The sequence below is a fragment of the Diplotaxodon limnothrissa genome, linkage group LG1, assembly GCF_057381915.1.
Source record: "Diplotaxodon limnothrissa isolate DT_005_m linkage group LG1, D_limnothrissa_male_GT1.1, whole genome shotgun sequence".
NCBI lineage: Eukaryota > Metazoa > Chordata > Actinopteri > Cichliformes > Cichlidae > Diplotaxodon > Diplotaxodon limnothrissa.
This window is the reverse complement of record NC_140596.1, coordinates 30,619,091-30,644,836: the sequence shown is the minus strand read 5'-3', so window position 1 is coordinate 30,644,836 and position 25,746 is coordinate 30,619,091. Positions and strand designations below refer to the sequence as shown.

The 25,746-nt window shown below is 41.6% G+C and overlaps 1 protein-coding gene across 1 annotated transcript; it reads right to left on the bottom strand.

Moving 5' to 3' along the window:
• Positions 1–4,490: 4,490 nt before the first annotated feature.
• LOC146640013 (serine/threonine-protein kinase pim-2-like) lies at positions 4,491–6,847 on the bottom strand. The gene is made up of 9 exons (XM_085357110.1): positions 6,787–6,847; positions 6,161–6,397; positions 5,910–6,035; positions 5,692–5,786; positions 5,506–5,553; positions 5,203–5,421; positions 4,933–5,113; positions 4,676–4,846; positions 4,491–4,602 (listed from the first exon to the last, which is right to left on the bottom strand). The coding sequence occupies exons 1-9, from the start codon at positions 6,845–6,847 to the stop codon at positions 4,511–4,513; spliced, it is 1,230 nt and encodes a 409-aa protein (XP_085213236.1). The 3' UTR covers positions 4,491–4,510.
• Positions 6,848–25,746: the final 18,899 nt, after the last annotated feature.

The following is a 25,746-nucleotide window of genomic DNA, read 5'->3' as shown; positions in this document are numbered from 1 at the left end:
AAATAAAATAACTGTACAACAAAATACACAATATAGAACTATATAAGAATGTATGAAGAAATATAAATAAATAAATATATATATATACACACAATAACAGCAGCTGTACAAGTATTAACCGGAAATGAAGAATGTAGTGACCAGTGACCAGGAAGATGGCGGCGTGATCAGATTTGCCAAACGGAGGGCGGGATTGTGCCTTGTAGCCGTCCTTGACCGTAGTGTAGCAGTGGTCCAGTGTCCTTTCACCCCTGGTGGGGCAGGTGATGTGTTGATAAAACTTCGGCGCTGCGCGTTTGAGGTTGGCGCTATTAAAGTCCCCCGTCACAATAAGCGCAGCGTCCCGGTGTTGTGTCTGGTGCTGTGTGAGTGCCTCATGCAGCTCGCATAAGGCGGTGACCGTGTCCGCTTGTGGTGGAATATAAACGGCACTTACAATGACCGATGTAAATTCCCGAGGTAGATAAAAAGGACGACACATGATGGACAGAAGTTCCAGATTTGGTGTGCAGGAGCGTGTGAGAGGAACAACGTTCGCACTGTTGCACCAGTTGTTGTTCACCATTAAACACACGCCGCCTCCCCTTGACTTCCCCGAGTCCCGTGTCCTGTCCATGCGGTGAACCGAGAAGAACTCTGCCGGCTGGATGGCGTGGTCCGGCACCGCTGGGTTCAGCCATGTCTCGGTGAAGCAGAGGAGATTGCAGTCCCGAATGTCTCTCTGGAACTTTACCCTGGCCCTGAGGTCGTCAAGCTTGTTCTCCAGTGACTGGACGTTGGCGAGCAGGATGCTAGGCAGAGGTGTGCGGTGTGCACGAGCTCTCAGCCTGTTCCTGACGCCGGCTCGCTTCCCTCTAGGCCGCCGCCGCTTCCCTTTGTTCTCCCTCAAGATCTCACTCGGCCAGCTCGGATCCGGAGTTAAAAACTTCGAATTGTGAGTACATTGTATACCAATAGAAACAAGAGTGTCACTGTCATACCTAATGTACCCAATGGTGATGATTTTGCCGATTTAGAAACGCTGAAAACTAACTTAAAAAACAAAGACAAAGAAAAAGTGGTCGGAGCAGTCGTGACGGCAGCCGACCTCACCGGCGCCAGTACTGGAGCTTCCTGCTCATTGAAGACTTTTCTAAGAGGAAATGCTTAATCCAAAATGGCGTTTTAAGGGCTTGGATTAATGTCAATTCCAGCAAATATTCTTTCTTATGTTAAAAGAACATGGATCTCTGTCCGTGATAACTTCTGACTTTATAACTCAAATTTTAAGAGAGAGCTTCACTGCTAAGCTCTCATCTGTGTGGGTGTCACGGTTCGCTTGAGGACTCACAAGCAGGACTCAGAGGCACAGTCAGTATTTATTACAGTTCCACCAGGTGTATATACAAACAGTGCAGGGGATAGTGCTATATACAAAGCGGTGACAGGGAAAAGGCTCCGGGGAAATCCAGGTAGGGAAAAGCCACTTGCTCCTCTTCTGACTCTCTCTCCAAACACTCACACAAAAAGGGAATCCGCTCGGGGAATGCAGAGTCGGGTCCAGGGGATCTATGTACAGAAGGAAACACATGTTAGAGGTTTTGCACAGGGAAGCAAAAGAGAACTTGCTCAGAGCCGGGCTGCACTGGCACGAGTCACACACAACGGTCCAGCGATGAGTAGAAGCCACTCCCTGGCTTAAATGCTGGCTGCACTGATGAGGCCCAGGTGTTTCCTCTTCAGAGGGGCGTGGGCCGAGGGCGTGAACCCACCATGAGTTCCGCCCTGGCGAGAGAGCGAGAGACAGAGAGCAAGAGAGAGAGAGAACACTACTAGTCAGCGGCCTGCTGATCCCCTGGCCGTGACAGTGGGGTTCAAATCCCTTATTCAGATTAAGATTTTATGTGACATTACATTGGCAAAAATTAAATTTACTTGAATAATGTGAGTATTGGAGTAAGTACTTGAGTAATTTTTGAATAACTTTAATTTTGTAATGTGCATATTTTATGAATAATGATGTTTCAATACTTTAATCTACTGAATAAGTAAGAATTAGACTTAATAATCTTTTTACTTCAAAAAGGGAAATTGTGTACAATCTTTTATTCTCCAAAATGCACATAATAAAAATGTTTTGGGGAATGTATATGCTTTTTAAGAACCAATTGCTTCTTACCTGATGCATGCTATAACTTGCAGCAAAACTGAACTAAAATTTGTTAACAAGCTTACCAAATAAGAAATGTTTTGTGAATTTTCTTTGCAGAGCGACTATCAAAGCCCACATGCCCTAAAAAGGAGGGCGCGCTGGCCAGTAATGAGTTCATCACTAAGTTTAAGATAAGAGTTGATCAGAATAGAGGCGATGATGAAAGTCTGGAGCATCAGTTGGAGGCTGCCAACCTGTCTGATGAATCGTTCGAGGCCCAGACAGAAGTCAACGGACAAACATGATCACAGACATTTTAAAAACGCGAGTTGAGAGTTAAGGGGGAAAAATATTGTAATAAGTATATATTTGAATTGCACACTAAGATATAAAGTGATGGCAGCGAGCACAGTGTTGCAGGATTGAATTAAAAACACATCTGACTAAGACCAACTGAAATTTAGAGTTGTGTATAATAAAGTTTATTCTTGATTAATAAAACAAATCTGTAATATTTTTCTTTCGCTTTTGTCCATTTGAATCTCGCTACAGCTTAAATAAAAGAAAAGAATATGTTTTGAATAAATTAAACTCTATTCTCTTTTTTTTCTTTCTTTTTTTCTTGGTGGGTTTTATTTTGCAATCAAACGCAACATTACACAATTATATAGTATAGTAAGAAATATCCTTTAACTTAATTTAGTATTTGTTTTTTAATTTTTGTTTTTATTGTTTCCCCTTCAGTTTTGTGCTTAAAACATGTTCTAATCTGACATATTATGCAGTAAATTATTTTTGCAATAACTTAACAGGCCATTGTGGGAGCCAACATTCACTTATCAAAGACATATTTGTATATTGTGTGGGCTGCTTTATGGTTGTGTCATTTAGAAACATAAGCCACAACAGACTTCCACCGGAGAGTACTTAAAAATGTATTTTTATGTAAAGATATTTTAATTAACTACTATATTAAGAGAGAACCTATTGTTACATGGATTAATTGTACAAACTGTAGAGAAATAAGTTTAAGCGTGCAACTTTTTATTCATTTTTAACTGTATTAATGTTTTTATGTTGATACAGCCGCCTCATATCTGTTTCCTGAGTGTTTTTTAAACCATGTACTCCATCTATGAGTAAGAACATGAATGAATTCCTTTCCAAATTTGTAGTTCTTTTTTCCAACAGTTTTTAGTATATATGTAACATTTCTTTACACACAAGTGCTGGTATTCTTTTGCACCAAGACGTTAAAGAAATGCTAAGAAAAAATGAAAATACTACGTTGCAACCTGTGTGTGTGTGTGTGTATATATATCTGTATCTATATAGGTATAGATATATATGTGTATTCGTACCCTTTTTTCATCATCTAGTTTCCTGTGCCAGATCTTCTACTGATCCACTGAGGCAGACATGTAAAAAAACATGAACTAAAGCATATTTCTGTATATAAACAGGACTTTAAATCTTTATCAACAGCTACTTTAGAGGAAATTCTTCAATAAACTGCAACCAAAGGCTGAACTCAGAGGACAAAACCCAACCTGTTATAAATAGTGTGACAGCAAACTTTCTCTTGTGTAAAGTTACAAATAGGAGTAATTATCCACAGGAGCTTTTATACATAATGAAGTTATAATTTGTCCTGTAGAAATTGTACATTTAAGCTATATAGTTCCCTCTGTGATAACTCTGTTTTGAATGCCTCTTATTAACTTTTATGCTTTTACAACCCACTATGAGCAAACACTCAGCAACAGTGGGAAGGAAAAACTCCCTTCTTGAAGGAAAAAACCTCTGGTAGAACCAGGAAATCTGTCTAAACTAGTTGGGGGTTAGAGCAACAGATGCAAGTCTTCAGATCATTTGCAGTGTGACTGTCTTTGTGCACACTTTGACCTGATTCAGTTTTCTTATTTGTCAAAATGCACCATGGGTAATAAAAAACAAAACAAAAACAAAACAAAATAGTAACGAAGGAGAATCCTCAGCAAAGATGAATTAAACAAGTTTTATTTTGATCAAATTTTTCTTTAAGTAAAACACATCTTTATTTGATGACATTAAAGTCATCAAATAAAGACAGTTTTGATGGAGTTCCTGACCCAGCCCAAGCTCTCTATGAAGACGAGGAAAAACTCCCCAGGGGGCCAGATCGATGGGAAGAAACCTCGGGAAAGCCCATTCAAAGAGAGATCCCCTTTCCTGGGATGGCTGGGGGGGTTACAGGAGCTCCAAAAAAGCTCAATTTTTATTTATTTATTTTTTAAGATTGACCCATCCTATCTATTCCTGTCCAACAGAAAAAAGAAAGGAAGTTACCACAATGTATCACACTTGCATGATAAGGTGTGAATTGTGTGTTTGTGTGTGTTATCTTAGCCAGGGGTGAAGCTGGAGCTCCTCCAGTGTTGGGCGCTTCTCCGGGACTGTAGTTAAACATGCCTCCAAGAAATTCCGGCATCCTTGAAAGAAAGAAAAGATCAAAAAGATGAAGATGATAGTTCTAGTGAATCTGGAAGTGTGAAGTTTTCTTACCTGCGGACAGACGCTTTTTGATGCTCAGTTTCTTTGCGAGGAACCTCTCGGTACTAAAGTCCCGTGCATGAAGCGCTTCATACAACACCACTCCCATTTGCCACACCGTGGTGGGTCCACACCTGTAGCAGCTCCTCCTGTACCACTCGGGAGGGGTGTGAAGAGGCGTGCCTAACAAACAGACACAATTACAATTTCTTCTAAAACAAAAGACACAAATTGTTACATCTGTGAAAAGCAGGAGCAGAATATGTTACCATAGAAGATGCGATACAGAGATCGCTGTTTAACAAAGCAGCTCAGTCCAAAGTCGATGATGCGAACTCGAGGCACATCTGAGCCGGTCTCAATCAGAATGTTTTCTCCCTTGATGTCCCGATGAAAGATGTGTTTATCCTCAAGTTCCTTTACAGCATCAACTAGTTGCTTCAGAATGACCTGGAAAAGATGAAAAACACAATAATGAGTTAATGCTTTTCTGCCTTGATTGAATGCTGTACAGTCCAAGGCTCTCCCAGTCAACCTACCTTGGCCTTGTGCTCTGGTAAAGTTCTTCCTTTTTCTGCTTTGTATTTTTGCAGGTCCACAGCGGGGACAGGTCTCTCCAGCACCAGGATCAGCTCTTTTCCAATGTCGAACCACTCCAGCAAGGACACAGGTGCTGATATTCCCACTGACCCTTCTGCTTCACCTGCAAGTTTAAGCATAATGGCCACTTCCACCGAGAGCTTCTTCCCGCTTTCATCCTGAAATGTTACAACAAAGTGGATGATGAGGAACGCCGCATTCAATCCAGTAATGTAAAACTGATTCAAGTGTTGGATGCTTACCGCCACTTTGCAGTAGACTTTATTTTTGGGAATGTGTTTGATGGCAACCTAAAAGACACAGAGCATTGGTGAGCATTTCCTCAGTATGACATAATGAAAGGTGGAAACACAGCAGACGTTTCAGTTTACGATATTATCCATTATCTGTGTTACTGCCTGTCTTACTACCATCATCTGAACACTTACTGGAAAACGATCTTCTATCCGGTAGCCCGCAAACACTGCTCCGCAGCCTCCTTCTCCGAGCTGGTGCTCCTCCACATATCTGGCTTGGAATTCACCTGAACAGACAAAACAGCAAATCTTGTTTTATTACAGCTGTGACACAAATTACTCTCCTCTGTAGCCTAAATGTTCCTTTTGCCCTTCCCCTGAATATAAAACCCAAGCTGCTTGCTACTTACGTTTTTGGTCTGCCACTGATTTTTTGCCCTGGTCCACATTCCTTCTTTTTTTCTTGGGTGACTCTCTGTTGTCTCCCGTGGCCTTTCTTTTGCCATTTTTTGCGCACACCTGTTTGTTGTTCAAGTCTGGAGATGTGGAAAACACCAAAAGCACATCAGCTCACTGGATGATAGACACAAACACTAAACACCAATATCTTAAACCTAGCAACCACACTTTATCTACCCCCTTATTCAACTAATTAGCCTACCTTTACCAGAGTCCAACGAGGAGGATGCTTGCTCCTTGTCACCGCTCATATGATCAAGCAGTTTAGCCCTCTTTGCTTTCTTTGTTGTGCCCTCTTCATCTTGCACAACCTTGCGTTTCACTCCTTTGACCACATCTGAGCTGGTGGAAGGACCAGCCTGGTCAGCGACCCTCCTCCTTTTTATTGGGGTCTTCTTTTCAGGACTGGCCTTTCTTTTAGCAGTCCTGCTCTTACAATCTATAAACGACAACAACACAGTGGTGAAAAAGAGTCCCCGACATCAGGACTGGAAGTAGTTTGATGGCAAAGAATTTGAAATTGCTTTTGCTTAAATTATCACAAGTTTATTCTTGGGATAAAAAAAACTGACCAGTGCGAATTGATACTAGGTTCACTAAGTCTTAGATCTTGATGACACTTGTTGGTCTGTTTTTACTGTTGAGTCCAAGAATAAACTTATTACCTTATTTTCCCAAAAGACCGGTAACCTTTCTTTGATTAGACATCTTGTATTAAAGCTATTTTCAATCAAACATATGATTCAATTGCTCTAAAAATGATTCACACAGTGTCAACAGTTCTAGGATTTGTATTTTACCAGGATTTTATTTTATTATTTTACTTACCTTGATCTCCTGAATCTTTCTTATCGCCTGGAGTGGTCATTTTTCTTGTTTCCTCTTTCATTGTAATTTCGGAGACCCTTTAAAATCGAAAATGTAAACCGTAATGAGTTAATACTGACTTAATATTCCTTCAAATGTGCACCTTTCAAATGCTTGACTTTTCTAACTGAATTCTGTAAGTGAGCTTTATAAGTAAACTGGAAACTACGGCAACACAACATAGAATCTTGCCTTTCAGTGACTTCACTGACTGCCAGCAGTTCAAAGTAGTTTACAGAAAAACACTGGCAGACAAAGCCATAATATTTCATATGATTCAATCATTTCATATCAATTAAACAGTTTCTTTCATTTTCTTTCATCATTTGTATAAAGACCTCATGTATGGATGACAGTATGAAGATTTGTGGTTGACCACACACTAATAAACACAGTGTCAGCTACATTGTCATCTGATTTAAAGTATTTATTATGTACATTTAACTGTCATGGTACTGAGTCTGTGACCCAGTGTTTTGTGTTTGTTCATTTATATTCATTGATTATTCTTATGTATGTTTTTGGTTCTCTTTATTGTTTTCTTCTTGTGTCATATTCTTAGGCTTTAGGTTTCTGTTACTTTGCCTTGCCCCTGTGTCCCACTTGTCATGTCTAGTCACTCTTGTTTCCATGTTCCCCAATTTCTCCCCAGTCAGTCATGTCTCTGTGTCAACTCTGTGTCTTTGTAAAAGTCTCTTGTTTGCTGTTTTACTTTGATAGTCATGTGTGCTATGTTAGTTTTTTCATGTCTGTGAAGGTTTTCAGTCATCTAGGTCATCGTAGTCTAAGGAGTTTGGAAAGAAAGCGTCTGGACTTGAAGTTGCTTGAAGATGAGAAAGAACTTAAACTTTGCTTGAACGTCTTCAAGCAACTTAAAGAAGACCAGATGTTTTCTTTCTAAGCTCCTTAGACTATGTTAGTGTTTTCAGTTTTCCTTCCCCATGGTCTTGTTGTTTGTGATTTCTCGCAGCTGTGCTCTCATCCTGTGTCTTATTCCCTCATTTATCCCTCTGTGTATTTCAGCCCATTGTTTTCCTCTGTTTGCTGTTGGGTTGTCTGTGTATCATCCATGACAATTAAATTAAATAGCAAATGCAACTACAATTTCAATGAGATTCATTCCTGGCATACTGCGGTGGCTGAAAGTAGACACCAAGCATTATCACTGTAACTGATGTAAATATTGGACTTGGAGGGGATTCATCTGATAGACTGATGCAAACATTACGGTGAGGAAAATTTTGAATCTCCCAATTTTCTTTTTTTCTGAAAGAAAGAAAGTTGGTTACTGTATCACATTTGTATGGCAAGATGTGAATTCAGTATGCGTGTGTGTGTTTGTGTCAGAGAGGAGTTTATCTGAGCCAGGGGTAAAGCAGGAGGTCCTCCAGCTTTGGGCACTTCTCCAGGACTTTGTTAAAACTTGTTTTCAAGACGTCTGAAATGAAAGAAGGACAAGAGATATCCAGATGATAATTCCAGTGATCCAAGCGATCACATTGATTTTCTGCAAAATTTTCTTTTTGAGAGTCATTCGGCTGGGCATGGGGTATAACACATCTGCAATGCAGCAACATCTGCCTACTGGGCCTGTGTGAGAGTGTTATCTCAATGGCGGGAATGAGGACGTTGGAATTTGGCATCTCAGGCACCAACTCATCTCTTTCCTTAACCGGGCTCACCAGAGACTGGTTTCAGCCTCTCTCCATGCTTTAAGGAGGTTGAGTTGATAAATCTGACTGGCCCCTCCCCTGTCTGACCCTATCTCTTCATAGTCAACACCAATGTTCTCACCGTGTGACCATGAACGGTCCTTACCACTTGGCAAGTAATTTCGAGCTAGATGAAGGGAGTAAGACAAGCACTTTATGTCCCCGTTAAAATACAATTACATTTTATCAAATATCACTAAGCAGTCCTTACCTTTAAATACAGCCTGGTTTCTTTCTCTTTCTTTCTATATCTCTGAGTGAAGTTAGCTCTCATTCTTTCTCTTCCTGTGAAATACAGCAAGTGGAGCTTTAGCTAGCAACACACTGTGACACAGTTAGTGTTTGTTGAGGTGATAGAAATGCTGCATTTGAAATTACCTGACACAACATTTTACTCCCTTTTATGTTCACTCCTTTTTTTCTGAAGTACCGCAAATTATGGGCACGTGGGGTTGTTCTGGTGTTGTGCTAAAAATAAATAAATCAAAACTACGGTACATGGTTTGCTCTTTCATCTCTTTTTATGCGACATCCTCTACTGATTAAAACACGACTGCCTTTCACTGTTTAGGCTCAAATCTCATTGTTTGAAGGCCTGCAGTGACGTGAAATATTAAGAACGTGACTTTCAGATACCGTTCATCTGCTCTAGACAGTTTTTAGGCCTGCAACTTCTTGTCCTCCACTTGTCAAATTTCCTCAAATTTTTTAAGGACTCACTGCACAGATCGCAGATATATTCCAAGTTTTGAGCTAATTGGGAATCACTTTGCTGGTGCAAAATTCCTACAGACTTGAGGCTTGTCAAACTGTTATTTTTTGGCATTTGTTTGCAGATTGGTTCTTTTCCAAGTTGTGTGTTTTGTGTAGACACAATACTGGTTCCTTGACTTTGGTGGATTTCTTATGCTAGAATGATTCGTGGGTCATTGTTAAGTAGCTTAAGGAACAAAAAACACTCAAATCTTCAGTTGCTGTATTTGAAATGAGTGAAAAAACAGCCAAAAGGCAAAGCCCGGAGAACTCGAGACTTTTTCACAGTACTGTAATTGTGTTTGTTTTTGTTTGTTGGGCTTTTGAAGGCCACAAATCAAGTATGAAATCATTAGTGGATCATTAGCAGTAATAAACCATTGTTTCAAACCCTTAGTGGGCTAAGATGTTTACTTTATAGTTGTGGCTTCTTGGTTTCAAATTCAACCTCTAATCTTACATCACAGCAATGCAAACATTCTTTTATGCCCTGTTTTGTAAACTGTATAGTTTACAGCTAAAATGAAGAGTGAAGATCCGCTCTGGGAGCTCTACCTAAAATCATTTGCATGTACTATGAGTTGTGGAGTCACAGGAGGCTCTCTTTGTAGTTGATGCCCAAATTAGAATAGATGTCCATAAGTTGGGTGAATGCATTTCTTCTTTGCACACACACACACACACACACACACACACACACACACACACACACACACACACACACAGACAGAGTCCTATACTTTAATGGTATAGAGAGAGAAACACTTCTCACACACACATTCAACTATAGACATATGCAATCTTCGAAGTCCATCGGGCTGGGCAATACAGAAGCAGAAGCCCCACGAGAGGCAGTGGATGACAGGAATGAGGAACATGGAGAAGAGAGTCTGTTTGGAGGTGCGGGGGGGATTGGGGGTAAATAATGAATTATGCATGATGGCTAGCTCGGCCTGGCCTTCTCAGATGGATTCATTATGGGGGGCTGGCCAGGTAATATAAGGACTGTCAAGAAAAACACTAGCAAAACAGTGGAAATGGTACCAAATGAAAGGTGTGTATGTGTGTGTGCGTGTGTGTGTGTGTGTGTGTGTGTGTGTGTGTGTGTGTGTGTGTGTGTGTGTGTGTGTGTGTTGTGCGCTCCACCTGCTCCTGCCCTAGAGCAGTAGTGGAGAGGTGACCCTGCTATGGTAATAATGTGCTGGGGATTACAATTTGATGGAACCAAGCCACAAGGGTTCCTTCCTGCCCACTCTAATGACAGCTTGTTGCTGCTGGGACCGCTATACAAGGCCCTCTTGACACACACATACACACAGACGTGCACATGTGCACACAAACGCACACAATCTTCCTCACCGTTTTCCTCCCGCCACGGCTGGTTGAAGTGATACAAAGCAAAGCGTAAAGAGATGGTTATGAGAGATTTGAGAGAAAGGCGAGGAAGAGATGAGACAGATGTGTGAGATTTGTGTAGCTTGAAGACACGTTTAAAGAAAATAGCTGTGATAGGTGGACATCTGAGAAGCTGATCACGGGAGCGGGAAAGGAGGAGTGTTTGAGAAGGAGTTTGAAAGTGGTTGTCCAGGCAGATAAATGTCAGGAGAGTGCCGCTGACAACAGAGGTACCTGCTCCTTGCCTTGTCCGCCTGTCTGACTGCATTGATTCACTGCTTCACTGAGCCAACAGCGGCTGACTGACTGAGTTCTGCTGTCTCGCTAAAGGTATTTTCTTTCTTCCCATACTAAGGATTTGACAGACCAGACGCTTTAAGCAATTGTTCTGTTTCCCTCATGTCTGTCTTCAAAAGAACTGCTAAAGAGCTAAAAAATATATATATATAAACCCAAAAAAGAACACAGTCACTTTACTGCATGTGAACATCACAAGTTTCACCTCTCCTTTTCTCACACTGAGAACAATTACAGCTCTATTTATCTGACTAGCAGCCTCGGCCTTAAACTCGCTTTTCTTGTCACCGCTAACTACCTGCTCTTGTAGCAAACACATCTAATTAATTAGACAAATGTGATTCTGTTGTCGAGGATAATTGTTTGCCAACGCATCGGGAAGCTGAACATAAGCCAGCCAACCAATTAGATGGAGACTCAGACACAGACAAACTGTCAATCAGCAATTACTCAGTCAGTCAGGTGGTACACAAACTGCTGCTGGTGAAGAGAGATGTGACAGCGCCTCTGAAAGACCCAAGCACAAATGTCTTCTTTCATTAGATCCACCTCAGTCTCCTCATCCATCAGCCTGCGTGCGTACAGTATTCACAGTACATTTTCTAAAAAAGGAGGTCACCATCATCTTTCACTAATATTGCTCGTCCATCCTGAAGTTGTCTGAATTGAAAACAGTCTGGACAGAAAGTCTCTGCATTTTCAAGAAAAGACAGCGTTTAAAAACAAGAGCAGCAGAGACATGGAGACAAATTATGGAATTTAGCCAGTTCACTAAAGCTGTCAGCACTGTTTCTCAAGCCTGAGCTGGTGCTTAGGATTTAGTGGCTTGTCGTTACATAGGGGGGATTAGGCCCTTGACAAAGTGCCTATTGATTTACCTACCTGTTGTGTGTTGAATTAGACCAAATATATTAAATACCCCCACCCCCCTCGTAATAAGTAATATGGGCTGATGGAGGGTTTTGAAGAAATCGTGATTGTGTCTAGAGATGGCACGATACCACTTTTTTATGTCCGATACCGATACCGATATCATAAATTTGGATATCTGCCGATACCGATATGAATCCGATATAGTGTTTTTTAATCAACAAAACTGTTTTTTAAATATCTTGCTGCATTTTGTATAAGTTCATACTCAAGTTTAAAACAACAACTACACTAAAGCTATTCTGTTATACCTGTATGCAAAAAAAATGTTTCATAGTTCAGCAATACTGATCAATCTAATAAACTTAAACCTACACCATCCTCCCTATTCTGGTATTTTAAAGAGTACTTAGCATAAATATTAAGCAACCTAACTAATAGGGTTCCAACTCCCAGCAACAACAAAAATAAATAAATAAAAAATAGGGAACCACCCCTCACGCTCCACCTCATGATGCTTAATCGACGTAATCAACCTTAATTTGATGCAGTGTGAAAAAAAATGCACAGAAATCAATTATTTTTCAAGAAATATTAAATAGATTCAACATCTTTCTTCAACAAAATTGCAGACCGCACAGATGGTACCTTCCCAAAGGAAAAAGTACTATAGCTTACTAGGGTATATATATTAGACTTAATAGTTACTATATACAATAATGGACTTCTATTCATTTTGCATCAAATTAAAACTTTGGGTGTCAGATAATTATTTATTAAAAGCTAGACATTTTAAATGAGAATAAGAAAGAAAAGTATGTCTTTGTGCCCCCTTTTCCCTGTTAATGCCCTATCGGCCCCCCTGGCTAAACTTTGCTAGATCCGCCCCTGCACAGTTACCAGCGTCAGCTACGTAGAAAAAGATCCTCGAGTAGAAAGTAATATTAAATACATTCTAACAACAGCTGATCAAGCTTAAACGTGCTTCTGTTGTTCAGCCGCTGGTTTCCTCTTTCTGGTGCAAAGTGGGCCAAAAGCAAACTAGAGACACGGACTCACGACAGAAAAGCCGATCAGCTGATCGTTAAGCAGTTTCATGATTGAAGTAGCAGCAAGAAGAGGCAGTCGCTCCATATATCGTTTGGTAAGCTTAACGCAGGAATGCTTTACAAACATTCAGAGATGGACTTACACACTTGCTTTACTTCTCTCGGGGATAACTTTGTCGGAGATGAAATGCCGGGTTGCTAGCGAAGCTCCAAATGCTATCCAGACCACCGACAGGTCCCCATGCCACAGCCGCTCTATCACGTGATGCATACTGCTCCGACGTGCTAACGTTCTGAGGTGAGTTACGGCGTATTGCAAGTTTTGTGAGGTGCTTTCGTGATATTTAATGGATCGGATTACATTTTTTATTTTTCTCCGATATCCGATCCAGTAATTTAGGTCAGTATCGGACCGATACCGATACGTAATATCGGATCGGTCCATCTCTAATTGTGTCAACTGTTGAAAGGCATCAACACAGACTTACAGCCATGTAGACACCATGAAATGTCAATGAAATTCAGTGACGTTCACTGATGAGAGTCCTGAGTAAAACTGAACTTGGTTTTAGCAAATAAAGCATCTGCCAACAAAAGTTCAGTGTAGCCTTCACTTAAATATCAAAGACTGTCAGTCACAAAGTGTCATGGTCCTGGGCCATGTGGGCCCAGTATTCTTAGTTTTCATGTATTTTTGTATTTTGTTCTTTATTTAGGCCATGCTTCCTGGGTTGATCTGTTACGTTGTTCCTTGTGTGTTTTCCCTTCGTGACTCTCACCCCCTGTGTGCCCCTCTGTGTATTTATGAGCCCTCGTCTCTCTTTGTGTTTTATTCTATGTTTTCCCCAGCCCGTTATGTCTGCGTTCTCCCCGTGCTCTCTCCCCTCCTGTTTGAACCTCTGTGTACTTCCTGTTTTACTTTGCCCATCTCCCATCAGTGTTACGTTCACTCCTGCCGTGTCTTGTTATGATTATCAGTGTCACCTGTGTTCCCCGTGTGCATCCACTTCCCCTGATCATCCCTCATGTGTATTTAGTCTCTGTGTTTCATACAGTCTGTGTCGCGTCGTCTGTGTTACCACCTCTGTGTTCCGTATTCCAAGCCATAGCTTTTCCTTAGTTTATTTCCAGTTTAGGTTTTCGTTTGAACGGTTACTCTTATGCTGCCTTCACTCTGTTTTGTTCCTTTTCATCAGCCATAATAAACGGCTCGCTTTTGTTTAAATCCACTCCTGCATCCTCGCCTGTGTTCGCACCTGGGTCCACCACACACGTTTCCGCACGGTCTGCCTCCGCAGACCCTGACAGTACGACGCGACCATGTCGGACCCAGCGACACAGAGGAGGGGGATCGTCCGGACAGTGGAGTCTCTATGCGACAAGTGGCTGCACTGTTCCAGTGAGGAGGAACGAGAGGAGTTCGCCCGCCAAGTAGGGGTGTGCGTATCTGTGTTCCCCTGGTTATGGGAGACGCTGCACCCCCTCGTCAGCGACTTTCTCGTCTCCACCCTCCAACTCCGTCCGCAGGAGCAGCGGCCCGGTGGGCGTGCACCTTCACCAGAGCCATGCCGTTGCGCCGTTTCCCCGCTGTCTCATGAGCCAGTAGCGGTCAGAGTTGGAACGGTGAGGCTCGCCACAGACACACCTTCCGCCCGCACCCCGCCGGCTTCCGCGTCTTCACCGCGGTCTGGCCGCACGGCGTGGCGCACGGAGACAACGGAAGCCATAGACTTTGGCGAGGAAGAGCGGCAGCAGGTGTTACGGGCTTATCGGGAGGACGAGCTCCGGTGGAAACCCTGGCTCATCCCGGAGGAGGACCTCTCACCTGCTGCACAGCCTACCAGCCGCTCGCCGTCTCCGATCCGCTTAGGCTATTTTTCGCCTGTCTCATTTCTGGCAAGGATGGGGGCGGACGACGGGGAACTCACCACTACGTCACCCTCTGTGTTGGCGCCATCAGCGCCCATCGCGCCAGCTTCCTCTGCTCGAAGGAGGCGGCGCGCCCGCCGCCATAAACCGGACAATGCTAAAACTACAAAACATGAAGTGGACGGCGGGTTCATTTTTGATAGAGCTATTTTTGTCGACCCTGAGTCTGCCATTTCTCGGACTGTTTTTTCTGAGCCTACTCCTTTTCCTGCTCGTGTTTCTCCTCCCAGGCCAGCTCAGTTAGCTCCCTCGCAGCCCTTCACAGCTCAGTTAGCTCCCTCGCAACCACCCTCAGTTCAGTTTCCTGTGTCCCCCTCAGTTCAGTTTCCAGTGTCCCCAGTGCCACTTTCAGTTCAGGCCCCAGTAGCTCCTGTGCCGCCTGTAGCGCAGGCCCCAGTAGCTCCAGTGCCGCCTGTAGCGCAGGCCCCAGTAGCTCCAGTGCCGCCGGTCAAGATTACAAAGAAATGCTGTTGTAGTATACCAAAGAAACCTATGAGAAGGGCTCACTGAGCTCATACTGTTAAAGAAATGAAAGAATTCCTTCTGAAAAAGGGGAATCCTATTGTACATAGTAAATAGGAATAACTTTTCTTTCATTAAATCGAATACTAACAATAAAAAATCTAATATTTAGCAGTTAATGCTTTAGCTGGTACTTACTCTAACCAAAATCTCTGAGGTGTGTTTCCATCACCCTGTTGAATCTATGAACACGAAGAGTTAATCCAGTTCGAAGGAAGTTCCGAGTGGGGGGGGTTCCAACCTCGTAGGTTTGATCTACCTAATACGTATCATTGGCAGTGAGTCTGTCCCCAGGAGATTTGGGGGAAGGCCAAAACCTCTTAAGGAAAGACCAAATTTCTGTATACAGAAAGATCCTGGTTTTATATGAACATGTTTGTTGTGAGCAATATGCCGGCTTCATATTCTCAGCATTAGCAAGTATTCAAGGGGCTATAACTCACCATATTTACCAGTCATAACTATCAAATCCATCTACAGAAGGATGCATTGTATGTTAATGCTGGCTATTGCCAAAGTACGTTTCAAGTTGCTTGTTACTATACAAATGGGCACTCAGACTGAATATAACAAGTAGAACCGGTTGATGCTATTTCAACATATCACTTGTTTGAGATTATACACATAAAACCTGAGTGCTTGGCCTTTGCTTTTGCTTCTCTCAATCCAAACCTAAAAGGTTTTGCCACCATTTTACAGTCCTTACCCCTAAAATTAGAACAAGCCGCAATTATTTCCCCAAATCCCTCTTAAATGTTCATAATCTCTTTTGTTACACGAACTGTCTGCAGTGTTTTTTCCTCCCATTTTCATGTGTTGACTCATTCACTGAAAATAAGCTTTAATCCTTCTCTTGTGGCTGGGTTTTCCCTGAAAGCTCAAAGAAATTAGAACATAAGAGTAAGAAAGAGGGCAAAGTACTTCAAAAAACACTTGCTGTTAATGGAACTAAATCACTACTAACAATGTTTCTGTTTGCCAGGCAATGTCTGATCTCCCATTTCTTTTTTATAAGGGAGGAGATTAGAGCTACGTGCTCAATTTCCAAAAAGCAACTTGTAATCACACCAGTCCCATTATGCAAATAGGCAACGAGAAGACAATACCAAAGCCAAGGATGCTTTTTTTTAGATGGGTGGGAGCCGGTTCCCATTTTTGTTCATCATTTCTCTCTCTTTGATTAAAGCCCAAGACAGGTAGGATGGATTTTTTTTCTGATCCCAGCATGAATGGGGATTAACACTCCAATAGCTGATTTTATATTCTATCAAATTATTAATCCCTAGCAATAAAATGTCAAAAATGGTACAGTGCACACCATTGTGTATTTTCTTTCCCCTACAAATGCAACATAACGTGTCACATGGCAAGCAACCACAAGATGAAAATGAAAAACAAAACAAAAGAAAGCAGAAGTCTGGCACAGTACAGGGGTGAGTAAGACCAAGAAATGAATGCAGGAGGACTGCCAAGCAGCAGTGGAGAGAACTGACACCCATGATTGGGTCCATACCAAAGAGGTAAATAAAAGAAGCCCCCTAAGCCCTTGTAATCAGCAGAGGAACAGACAAGGCCGGGCTGGTTTTTCCTCCTTAAGCTCTGGTTGAGTTTGGGGTCCAATGCTAGTCTTTGAGGAGGCCCAGCCAAATGGCACAACACATCAAAGTCTTTAGCTGTTAGCCTTCTTGCCTACTTACGTCAATGTCCCAGGGATTAGCATTAGCATAATTGAGGTTTATGTACAGATGCTTAGTGCAAGGGCTTGATGGATCTCTATTCTGGAATGGGAATGTGTTGTGTAATGTGGATTTTGCATCCATTCTGCTTAAGACTACGAACACCACCCCCGTAGCCCATTACACCATGTAGTGTGTGTGTGCGTTGAGTGTATGTGCATGCACACTTACACGCACAAGAACAATCACACTCTCACTGTAATACTGATCCCATGTGCACACAGCACACACACTTTATTCTGTCTATAGTTAGAGTCAAAGGAAACAACAGTGCAGTTTGTAGCCTTTAGATCATAAACATAACTTGCAATGCAATGCACTGCACACTATTATAGATGACAGACCTCTAAGTTTAATAGCTTCATGGTCCACACTCCTAACTTCACAGCAGGTCACACCAAAAGGATTATCCTTTGCAGTATTACTCTGTAGTTTGGTTTGGTGAGCAGAGGTGCTGGCATCCCATTTTTATTCTGTAATTACAGTGGCCAAAAATATCACTGTGTCAGACAACTATTAGTGATAGAATGTGGTAAAAATTATGTTTAATTTTTATTATATGAAAACTAATCCTAACATTGCTGCATTGTTGAAGTCTGCACTGACCTGAAATGAATAAGAATTGACATACTGTATGCAGAGAACAGTTTCTTTGAAAGTTTAAGATACTATAGCTGACTGGAAAGTAATAGGATTGCTCCTTGGAAGCTCAAGTCAAAGTAGGGCTGTGCGATATGACCAAAATCTCATATCCCGATATAAGACATCTATCATCCCGATAACGATATAAATCACAAAAATTTTACATTTTATGTACATTCTGAGAATCGCAGGCAGCTCGACTTGCATAAAGTGTTTCCAGCTGGGCGTCGTGTAGCTGGAGTCGAGTGTTTTAACCGAAGCATGAAACTATACATTTTTAGACATAAGTTGTTTCCTTTGTGAGTATTTATTACACGGCGTGCTGCGGGGAAAAGCCTGTTCTAACGTTTGAGTCTAAGGTTTATTTTTTAGCACCTGGCAGCTCTCTGGCACTCTGCATACTCTTTTACGTGATTAAGTTTATTTTGAAAAGTCTCAACAGGATCTTGAGCTTTATTGTGAAAGGTGTATGTGGAAGATAAACAAGCAGACACGCGATGGGCTTACTGTCGTTGTTGCTAACAACAACGCATAAAAAAAGTGTGGTTATATTAAATATAAGAGAAAGAGAGAACTTTAAGAAATGAATATAGCCACTACAGTGACCATCAAAAACATATTGTCGTAAACAGTTTATTTTGCGACACGACAAAACAAACGATAGCGTAAAATGAAACGATAGACGTTTTTATATCGTTATCCCATATATATCGTTATATGGAACAGCCCTAAGTCGAAGCATGAGCTGAGATCCCTAATTCGACTGAGCTTTTTTAAATAGTAGACTTTCTTATACACATAGCAATCTGAAGTAGACCGTTACTCTGTGACTGCTACTGTGTAATGTAGTTGCCTTGTTTTGCAAAGTTTATGACATAAGTGAAAAGCAGCTTGCTAACAATGTGATCAAATTACTCTTACAAACCTTTGTTTGGATAGATATGTAGATATTTATAAGCTTCAATTTAAAACCAAAAGTAGTGCATCATTGTTACTGCAATATAAGAAAGGAAATAAAGGTCCTGTTAAGTCAACATTGCAATTTCTCTCTTTCTTTCACTTACTGCTGGAGAGGTGGTCCAAACAGGAAAGATTAGCAGCTATCGAGCCACAATAGAGTGAAACACATGAGCAGCAATTCAATCTTATAAACTAAACCAGCGTCTCGTTCTATGACAACAAACATGGCAAATTACTTGAAATGGGCTGTGAATCTTTCATGCTTTCATTTGTTTATGCATTTGCACTTTGTTTGTTTAAAGTGGGTAGAACAGGATGATTTGAAGACAGAAAGGTATGATATCTGCCTCACGGGTCCAAGAAATACACAAGAGGAAAAAAGGGGACAAATATTCAGATCATTGAGTATTGGATTCAAATGACAACAAATTCAGTTTCACGGGAACCTCTGGATAATATTTCCAAAGCACTGCATGTGACAGATGAATTAGGAGTCTTAAGCATGAAATCACACTTATCCACTGATACATTTTGGTCCACTTTTGAACAAACAGTAGCTGTCAAGGCATTAAGTGTTAATAATAATAATGTGTATGTGTTAGTCCCCATAGGGAAATTGCTCCTCTGCATTTAACCCATTCACCCAGTAAAGCAGTGGGCAGCCACCAATGCAGCGCCTGGGGAGCAGTGTGTAGGGACCTGCTCAGGGGTACCTCAGGGTAACCGTTCAGTGGAGTCGAACCCCCGACCTTCCGATCATGGGGCCACCACTCTACCTACTGAGCTATCCCTGCCCCTCCTGTTAGTTAATATAAAAGTATTAAACAGCAATTGGGCAGACCTTTGTTAAGAATCAACTTTTCACTTTCACCTCCTGTGGAAAATCTTGAAAGTCTTGCAACAGCCCAGGCATGGAAGCGACTTTGGTGTGTTATCACATGATAACAGATATCTTACATACATGTTCAAGAGACCAGTTTGAGACTATTTGAATTCCATGTCATGGTGCATTATCCTGCTGAAAGCAGCCATCAGAAGATGGATACAGAGTGGTCAAATAGGAATGAACATGGTCAGCAATAATACTTGCTTAAAAGCTGTGGGTTTTAAGCAATGGTGCTGGTGCTAAGGGCCCAAAAGGGTGCCAAGGAAATATACCTCACACCATTACACCACTAGCAGCAACATGAACGCTTGATACAAGGCAGCATGGGTCCATGCTTTCATTTGATTATGCAAATTTTGACCCTACTGTTTGAATGTCACAGCAGAAATTGAGACTCACTTGACCAGCCAACGATTTTTCCAATCTTCTCTTGTCTAACTTGGTGAGTCTGTGCATATTGTAGCTTCAGTTCCCTGTTTTTAAGTGATAGGACTAGCACCTGGCTTCTGTAGTCCTCAAGTTTCAACATGTTATGTAATCAGAGATGCTCTTCTGCAATATCTTGATTGTGATGAGTGGTTATATGAGTTCCTGTTGCCTTCCTATCAGCCCTAGTATGGGCTAGCTCCTATCCCGACCATTGTCAACAAGACATTTCCCTCAAATGACTGCTACTATTTTTTCTTTTTTCCATTATTTTGTGTAAATCCTGATTTTCCACTCAGGAGAAACAACCATGCCACACTAAAAGTCACTTAAATTACCTGTCTTGTGATGGTGATGTTTGAGCTTCAGCAGACTGTCTGCATGGCTAAATGCATTGAAATGCTGCTGTGTGATCAGCTGATAAGATGTTTCAGTGAACAGGCAGTTGCAGAGGTGTACCTAATGAAGTGGCTGGCTCATAGCTTGAGCAACTTTTCTAGGGTTCATCTGTATCCGGCATTTGTCCAAACAAGCCCGACCAGCTGACACTTTTTAGACTGCATCAAACGATTCAGCCGTGAACGCACTATAAAGTCCAACTAACTACCACTACTGTTGCACACGCAGTGTGTTCCTATGCAGTGAAACTAGTTTATGTATGTATTAACTAACACCCGCGTTACTGAGTTCTCAACTAACCAGCCACAGCAGTGGCCATGCTGAGTCTGTTTCTGGTCCATGACAGGTGGGGTAATTGAGCTGCGCCCTCTTTTATGGAGGTGCTGCAGAGCCCCCGGGTGATGTCTTTACTTAGACCCTGTTTGTTGGACGGGACTCGGAAGACAAAGAAAATGAAAGATGAGGCTTGTACATTTGCCTATGATGCGATAAGCATGTGTGTACATGTTTGCATCTGTTTGCATAATAACATTTGTATCAGCAAATTTGAATTTTGATTGTGATGCTTCCTTCACGCACCTGGATTAATCTTTTATTACTGGTTGCTATATATTTGCTGGCAAAGAACAGGTGTCAGGAGGACGAGAGGGCTTCTACATCTCGTATTGAGACAATAAAGTTTTGTTTATAAAGAATAAAGTACTTTCATTTTTAGGTAATATTTGAATACAGTGGAGTAGGTTAGTAATTATTTTACAGAGTGGTGACCATGTCGCTGATTTGCATGTCGGTACAGAGTTCGTGATGTGTGTGTGTCTGTGGGTGGAGGGTATTTGCTGTTGAAACGACTGTGCATGCATTAGGAGGAAGGTACTGGGCTGTGCAAATGAGGTGGTCATTCCACCTGTTATATATTTGCATAGGTTTAGGGAAGTTTTCAACAAAAGTTCCCATTGGACTATTAATGGTCATTGACTATAGGCTTGATATCAATAGAGGGGTGAGGTAAGGACAGTCCTCTAAGAAATTCCTTCTTTAGGAGAATGAAAAGGTCAAAGGTAATGACTCGTTATGGTTGATTTGTTTACTATAATGACTTTATAATAAAAAAAAAACCATGAGAGTTAAGGCCTTTACACACCGAGTGCGTTGTGAAAAAACAACATGAAATTCAGAATTTTTTGAACACAAACTTATCACGTTATCGTCTATAGATATATTTTTTGCAGAATATTCGTCCTCATAAAGCGCACTATGAAAACAATGGAGTCAACATTAAACCATGATGAGCTGGTCTTGATGTTTCTAAACAAAAAAACGCAAGAAACAGATCCTGGCTTCATCCAGTTCCCAGGAGAAGGCAGCAGTGATTAGAGTTTGATCCAGGAGTTGAAGCTGTATCACAACAGCGTTCATACATATTTCAGGATGTCAGTTTGAGCACTTGTTGGCAGAGCCGGAACCACATCTGAGAAGGCGGAGGAATATCAATCAGCATCTACCTGCGTGTCACAGGTAAAATAGTATTATTCTTCTATTAACATATTATTGTATATTCAGCAACAGTGCATCATTTTGAGGGCGATCATTGCTAAATGCAGCGGCCTGATTGGTCAGATCTATTAACTCGTATTTCAAAAATTGGAAAAATCCAGCTTTAACGGAAAAATAAATGCCACAAAATCGTTCAAATTCTAAATCACATAAGCCCGATGTCAATAGCTGGCATTAAGAATGGTTGAGTCCACAAAAATAATTTTAATATTATAATAATTTTTCTCTCTTTAATATTTAATATTTCATTTCATGGACATATCATGTTATGGTCACACTGCTGAAGCGTCAATTTGGCAGAAAACAGCCGTTATTCTGATTAGCTTTGGTTCTAAAATTGACTTTTTATTATGATGTAGAAAAAACCTGTTCGCCACTATGTGACAACTAGGACAAGATGTGAAACAAAAGAAAAACAATACAATAGGATGTAGAAGATCAATAAATTACTTTAAAAGCAGAGAATATGTTCTCCAAATTAAAAGCAGTCTGCACTTCTTCTTTTTTTTTTTTACAGCGGCAGGGCTGTAGAAAAAAATTAAATAAACTCTCTTTATCCATCCACTCATCTTCTTCCACTTATCTGGGGCCAGGTCATGGCCCCAGATAAGTGGCATGGCAGCCTAAGCAGAGAAGCCCAGACCTCCCTCTACCCGGCCACCTCCTCCAGCTTGTTTGGTGGAACACCAAGGCGTTCCCAGGTCAGCCGAGAGATTCAATCTCTCCAGCGTGTCCTGGGTCTGCCCCGGGGCCTCCTCCTGGCGGGACATGCCCTGAACACATCGCCTAGGAGGCGCCCAGGAGGCATCCTTATCAGATGTCTGAACCACCTGGCTCCTTTCGATGTGGAGGAGCAACGGCTCTACTCTGAGCCCCTCCCGGATGGCTGAACTTCTCAACCTATCTGTGAGGGAGAGGCCAGCCACCCTTTGGAGGAGGCTAATTTCTGCCACGTTATGCGTGTGTAAAGGGAGGCAATAATATGCTCACAGATTAGTCATAACAACCTGCTTATCCAGTGATATGTGGTGGCAGCTTAGTTTTATACTTTTCTCCTGTTTTCTGGCCAAAACCTGATCAATACAGCTTTAAAAGTCTGAGCTAAGTCAGTGCAGAGAAGTGCTTCAGTGTTGGGTGTGAAGGACTACGTTTTATTTTACGCTTTATCCACAAGGTTTGTCGAAGCCTGGCGGTGTAGGTGTCCATGTGAAGACTGGTGGCTGCTTGCAGTCGATACAGGAAAGTGGTGGGTACAGGATAAATCTCGACAGATATCATTTATATGAGGTCATTTCTTACTTGCTGCACTTGTATTTTAACAAGCCTTGCACTCGTCGTGGACATCTGTCAGTGTGCACATCTATGTAAATCCGTGAACCACGCATCAAGGAAGTGGGAGGGAGAGAGAGACGGGGAAAAACACTAGAGAACGAGGGTGAAAGTGAAGATCAATGTGCTTTGCCTGAACAGCATGTCTGAGCGTGGGAAGTTTAGAAAAACTTCTCCTGGGCCTCACAGCTCAAAGCGATTTGGTGTGTGTGTGTGAGTGAGCTCTTGAACATACTGCCAAGGCATTTGTCAGTCTTATCGCCTCTCTCGCCTCTCTGTGGTGGTGCTGGTGGTGGTGGTGGAGAGTAATTGAGTGCTTAGAGTTATAGATGAACTAATTAGTAGGCGCATTGAAAGCTCAGCTCATTAGTGGGAGGGAGAGAGCCCTGTGTCGCCATGACTCTGAGGACTCTCTTTCATATCCAGTCTCAGCATAGGGAAAATTCTACTCCATACAACTTCATTAAAGAAGCTGCAGGGAGGAGAGGATGAGGAAAAAGGGTGGGTGTTAAAGGTATAGAGAAAAATGCTGCAATTAACTATATTAGTGAATGCGAAACAATACATGCATAATTAGAAGGCCTAAATGTGTATAGACTGGATAGGAAAGCTTTGGAAGTGGGATCAAAATGTAAAAATTCTGCCTTCTATACTAGAATCCACAGCATCTTTCTTCCCTGCTCTGTTGTCTCTGATACTGTTTACTGCAGCTAGTAAGATTTGTTTTAATGGTCTGGCCACAAAATTCCAGAAAATAATGTTTCCTAGAATTGAAGGTGATGACTTTGTGGGAATGTTTTGGCTTCATTATAGCTCAAAAATAAAAGAGAGTTCACCTACACAGGATAAAGTAAGGCAACAATGCTTGCAGCAGAGAAGCTGGGCCCAGTAAATAAAATATGGATTTTTAAGTCCAATGTTACCTGAGAGTATACACAAAATGAGCTTCTCCATCAACCTCCATAGTGAAATCTGGACCGTCTGTTCTCTGATTTGAGCTCCAGAGATTGTGGGGTCAAAGCCACAAAGCGCATTGATGTGAATCCTGCTCCACTCGAGCACACTGGATGAGAGAATCTGATGACAGTGATCATGTGAATCATGTCTACTCACATGTGTAGAGTCGGAATCATACACGACGTGACCCAGACTGAACAGTGTGTGCACAGAGTTTATATTGAACATGACATCATGATTATTTCTTTTTAAAGCATTCTTTCGATGCAGGAGTTGTTTTTTTCGGGGCTTACTCATTGATTGAGCGGAGTGGCTTTTTATCGTGTCCATCAGAAAATGGACTTGGGCTTTTTCGTTTTAGATAAGACTAAAGATTTATTGACTGCAGCTAGGTTGACAAAACACGCAGTGCAGAGTTCAAAGACGGCAATTGCCTGAATTGATTAAGGCCCGTTTCTTCTTTGTTAATTACCAGAATATCGAGGGACAGTAATGCTGACATGATGAGGAATTATAGGTAAATATCCATTTGTATTCCCCTCTGTTTGCAGAGAGCGCACCAGCAATGTCACCAAGAAATGGCTAAAAAGAAGAAATGGAGGGTAATGGAGTGGCCCAGTCAGATTTTAATCACACTGAAATGTGGGGGATTTAAAAGGACATGCACATGCAAAGAGGCCTTGCTTGTAATGAAGCAAAGTGAGGAAATCTGAGATGTTAGAGGACGGTGGAAAAAAACACAATATAAAAAGTTGTTTCTATCAAAGCTGAGAGCACTGCTGAAGCTTTGGATGCCAGATATAGTACTTTGTTATTATAGCTAGTAATAAAGATGGATAAAGCTACCGTGATGTCATCCACTGGTTTGTTGTTCATTGAAATCTTGTTTCGAAGCCGTGAGATTAGCGTTTTCACTGCTACCGTCTTGGTTTAAAGGATGTGACCAGAATAGAAGGACTGACTGTGAAACTGCCTGCTCATTGGCTAATAGCATGCCAATCACACGTCATTGACACATGGTTATGACCAAGATTTACAAAACAGACTAGTTGCTCTAATCCAGAATGCTTTATGATTCCTGTGTTTTTTGAACAGAATTGTAAAGTTTGTTTGTTTTTGTTTCATTTTAGATATTTTTGGGGGTGGGGATTGAAAAAATAATTTTACTCCTTCTTAGTCATTTTGTTCAAGCCACACCCGTCTTCTTCACAGTGCTTCACTACCAACAAAGCGTAGCAGAATATCTTTGGTTTTCCTTTGTTTGTTTTTTTAAATAGAAGTGGCGTTACATTGAACAGCCGGTTATGTTACAATGGCAACTAACTCGCTGTGTACACTGCCCTTTTATTAGCGCAGGTTTGTGCATATAGTATGTAGTACTTGGGACACACCCACCAAACAAGGGAAAACACACTTCAAAGGCCGCTGCACAACACTGCTCACTGTTTCAATGAGATGTGTCGATCAACCCGGAAACCAAAGCTGACTGAACATGCTGTAACCAC

Coding starts and splice junctions, on each gene's coding strand:
- LOC146640013 (XM_085357110.1), bottom strand. CDS start 6,847: ATGAAAGAGGAAACAAGAAAAATGACCACTCCAGGCGATAAGAAAGAT. Junction 5,422..5,505: donor AAGTCTACTGCAAAGTGGCG/GTAAGCATCCAA, acceptor GTAACATTTCAG/GATGAAAGCGGGAAGAAGCT. Junction 5,114..5,202: donor TACCAGAGCACAAGGCCAAG/GTAGGTTGACTG, acceptor CATCTTTTCCAG/GTCATTCTGAAGCAACTAGT.